This window comes from Arachis duranensis, chromosome 4, assembly GCF_000817695.3.
Source record: "Arachis duranensis cultivar V14167 chromosome 4, aradu.V14167.gnm2.J7QH, whole genome shotgun sequence".
Lineage (NCBI taxonomy): Eukaryota > Viridiplantae > Streptophyta > Magnoliopsida > Fabales > Fabaceae > Arachis > Arachis duranensis.
Genome location: NC_029775.3, coordinates 27,965,810 through 27,968,381, shown reverse-complemented (window position 1 = coordinate 27,968,381; position 2,572 = coordinate 27,965,810). Strand labels below are relative to the sequence as shown.

The 2,572-nt window shown below is 36.3% G+C and overlaps 1 protein-coding gene across 1 annotated transcript; it reads left to right on the top strand.

The window, feature by feature from the left end:
• The first annotated feature begins 578 nt into the window (after nucleotides 1-578).
• LOC107483864 (uncharacterized) lies at nucleotides 579-1,184 on the top strand. The gene has a single exon (XM_016104474.1). The coding sequence runs from the start codon at nucleotides 579-581 to the stop codon at nucleotides 1,182-1,184; it is 606 nt and encodes a 201-aa protein (XP_015959960.1).
• The last annotated feature ends 1,388 nt before the right edge of the window (nucleotides 1,185-2,572 follow it).

Here is a 2,572-nt window from a genome sequence, read left to right as displayed (position 1 = left end):
GAAAGCTTAGCAGTTGTCCAAGTCAAGTTTAGTTTTGGGGATAGATTCTGGACTTGTCTCGGATAGGAATGGGTAGTTCCTAGGGAAGAATTGGTATATAGTGAAATTCCGTCATTATTGTGATGGAGACTGGATGTAGGCTGCATTGCACTTAGCAGCTGAACCAGAATACTTTTTGGTGTGATTCTCTCTTTCTCTTATACTCCATTTCTGTTTCTGTTGAGTAGGAGACAAAATTGAAAAAATATCTCTTAACCAGTTACGAGACAAAAAGAAAATGTCTCTTGTCTAGTTATAAGACAAAAAGCAGAAATATCTCCTGAAGTAATCTTAAAAGGTAGAAAGTGATACTCAGCAAAAAGGGGCTAAGATTCAAGCCCCCTTCTCTTAGCCACTGATTATCATCCATTGGTATCAGAGCTTGGTCACAAAGAGATCAAGCTTTGCAGGTTGGAGAAATGATCCTGATAGCGGCTAACAGTGGCTCAAATCTGGTTGCCTATACTCTAACAGAAGGGTAGTCAAGCAACATACCCCCACTCTTCAATGGAAAGAACTACAGTTACTGGAAAGAAAGAATGAAAATATTTTTTCAAACTATAGACTATGGACTCTGGAAGATTATCCTGGAAGGTCCACAATTTCCAACCATTACAGGAGCTGATGGTGTGGTTACTCTCAAAGGTGAAGTCGATTGGAATGAGGAAGACAGGAAGAAAGTAGAGCTCAACGCCAAAGCTATCAACTTGTTCAACTGTGCGATCAGCTTCGAGGAATACCGATGGGTATCAAGATGCACAACAGCAAAGAAAATCTGGGACAAACTTCAAATCACTCATGAAGGCACAACCCTAGTGATGAAGACTAGAATAGACATGCTGAACAGAGAATATGAAATGTTCTCAATAAAGAACAGAGAAACGATAGATGAACTGTTTGAAAGATTCAACATCATCATCACTAGCTTGGATGCTATGGGGATCACATATCCTGAATTTGTGCTTGTGAGGAGAATATTGAGATGTCTCACAAAAGAGTGGGAAACCAAAGCAATAGTGATAGCTGAAAGTAGTAACATTGACACTATGACATATGATGAATTGAGAGGAATTTTGCTTGCTTTTGAAAACACTTATTTGAAAAAAGATACAAAAAAAAGGAATTGCCCTCAAATCTATTACTGAACCTCTGGAAGATGAATCCAGTGATAACTCATCTGAAAATAAATTTGTTTTGTTTGCTAAGAAATTCAGGAAAATGATGAAGTTGAAGGAGCGAAACAAAGGAGGCAGCTCAAGGAAGACAAAGAAGGATCTCAGCAAAGTAATCTATTACAACTGTAAAGAAGTTGGGCACTTCAAGTCTGATTGTCCAAAACTGAAGAAGGAGGACAAACAGAAAAAGGGAAAGAAGAAAGGTCTCGTGGCATCTTGGGAAGACCTTGAAAATGACTCTGATGAAGATGAAGAATCAGAAACCATGTCTCAAACCTGTCTCATGGCCGATCACATAGAGCAGGTAGTATTTCTTAATCCTGAAACTGAAGACCTTCTTCTTATGATTGATCATATTTCTGAAAAGATTAAATGTTTCCTAAGTGAAAACCAAGATCTTGTGTCTCAAATTGAAATACTGAAAGTGGAAAATGGTTTTCTTAAAAAAAAGTAGAGAGGCTGAAATCACTGTTGATCTTGTTGAAGAAAACAAGCGGTTGAAAGCTGAAATAAAAGGTTATGAAAAACAGCATTCTGTGGTTGCATATCTTAACTATTTTGAAGAAAATGAAAAGCTGCTCAAAGAGGTAAAAAGACTTAAAGAAGACTTAGCCACCTTTGCTCAAAGTTCTGAAAACTTAAATCAACTCTTGGCAAGTCAAAAACATTTTTATGATAAAGCTGGCTTGGGTTTTCATAAATTTGCAAAATCTATTGAAAAACCTTCTTTTACCAACGTGGTGTCATCTTCAAATGACATAAGGTTTCAAAACCCAACAAGCTTTAGAAAAATAGCAACTCATATATTTTGTAGATTATGCAATCGGAATGGACATTTTCCTATTTAGTGTTTCATTAGAGAAAAGATGATTGGGGATAAGGTTTATAAAATTGTTTGTGATTATAATGGATTGGGAAAAAGAAGATGGTTTGACATCAAAGGATCCAAAAAGATTTGGATACCTAGGGTCACTTGAGCTTATTTTGTAGGTTTGCCTAGCATCCAAGAAAAAAGACAACATGTGGTATATGGATAGTGGGTGCTCTAGGCATATAACCAGAAAGGCAACATTCTTCATCAAGCTTGATGAGTATGATGGAGGTTTTTTCACTTTCGGTGATAATGGAAAAGGAAAAATAGTGCCCATAGGTAAAGTGGGTAAGAGTTTTTCTTCTTTCATAAATGATGTATTACTTGTTGATAGATTGAAACACAATCTACTAAGTATTAGCCACTTATGTGATCTTGGTTATGAGGTTATTTTTAGAAAATTGGATTGCTTAGTTATTTGTGAAAAATCCGGTGAAATTTTGTTTGAAGCAAAGAGATGTAATCATGTGTATGGATTAACTCTAGA

Coding starts and splice junctions, on each gene's coding strand:
- LOC107483864 (XM_016104474.1), top strand. CDS start 579: ATGAAAATATTTTTTCAAACTATAGACTATGGACTCTGGAAGATTATC.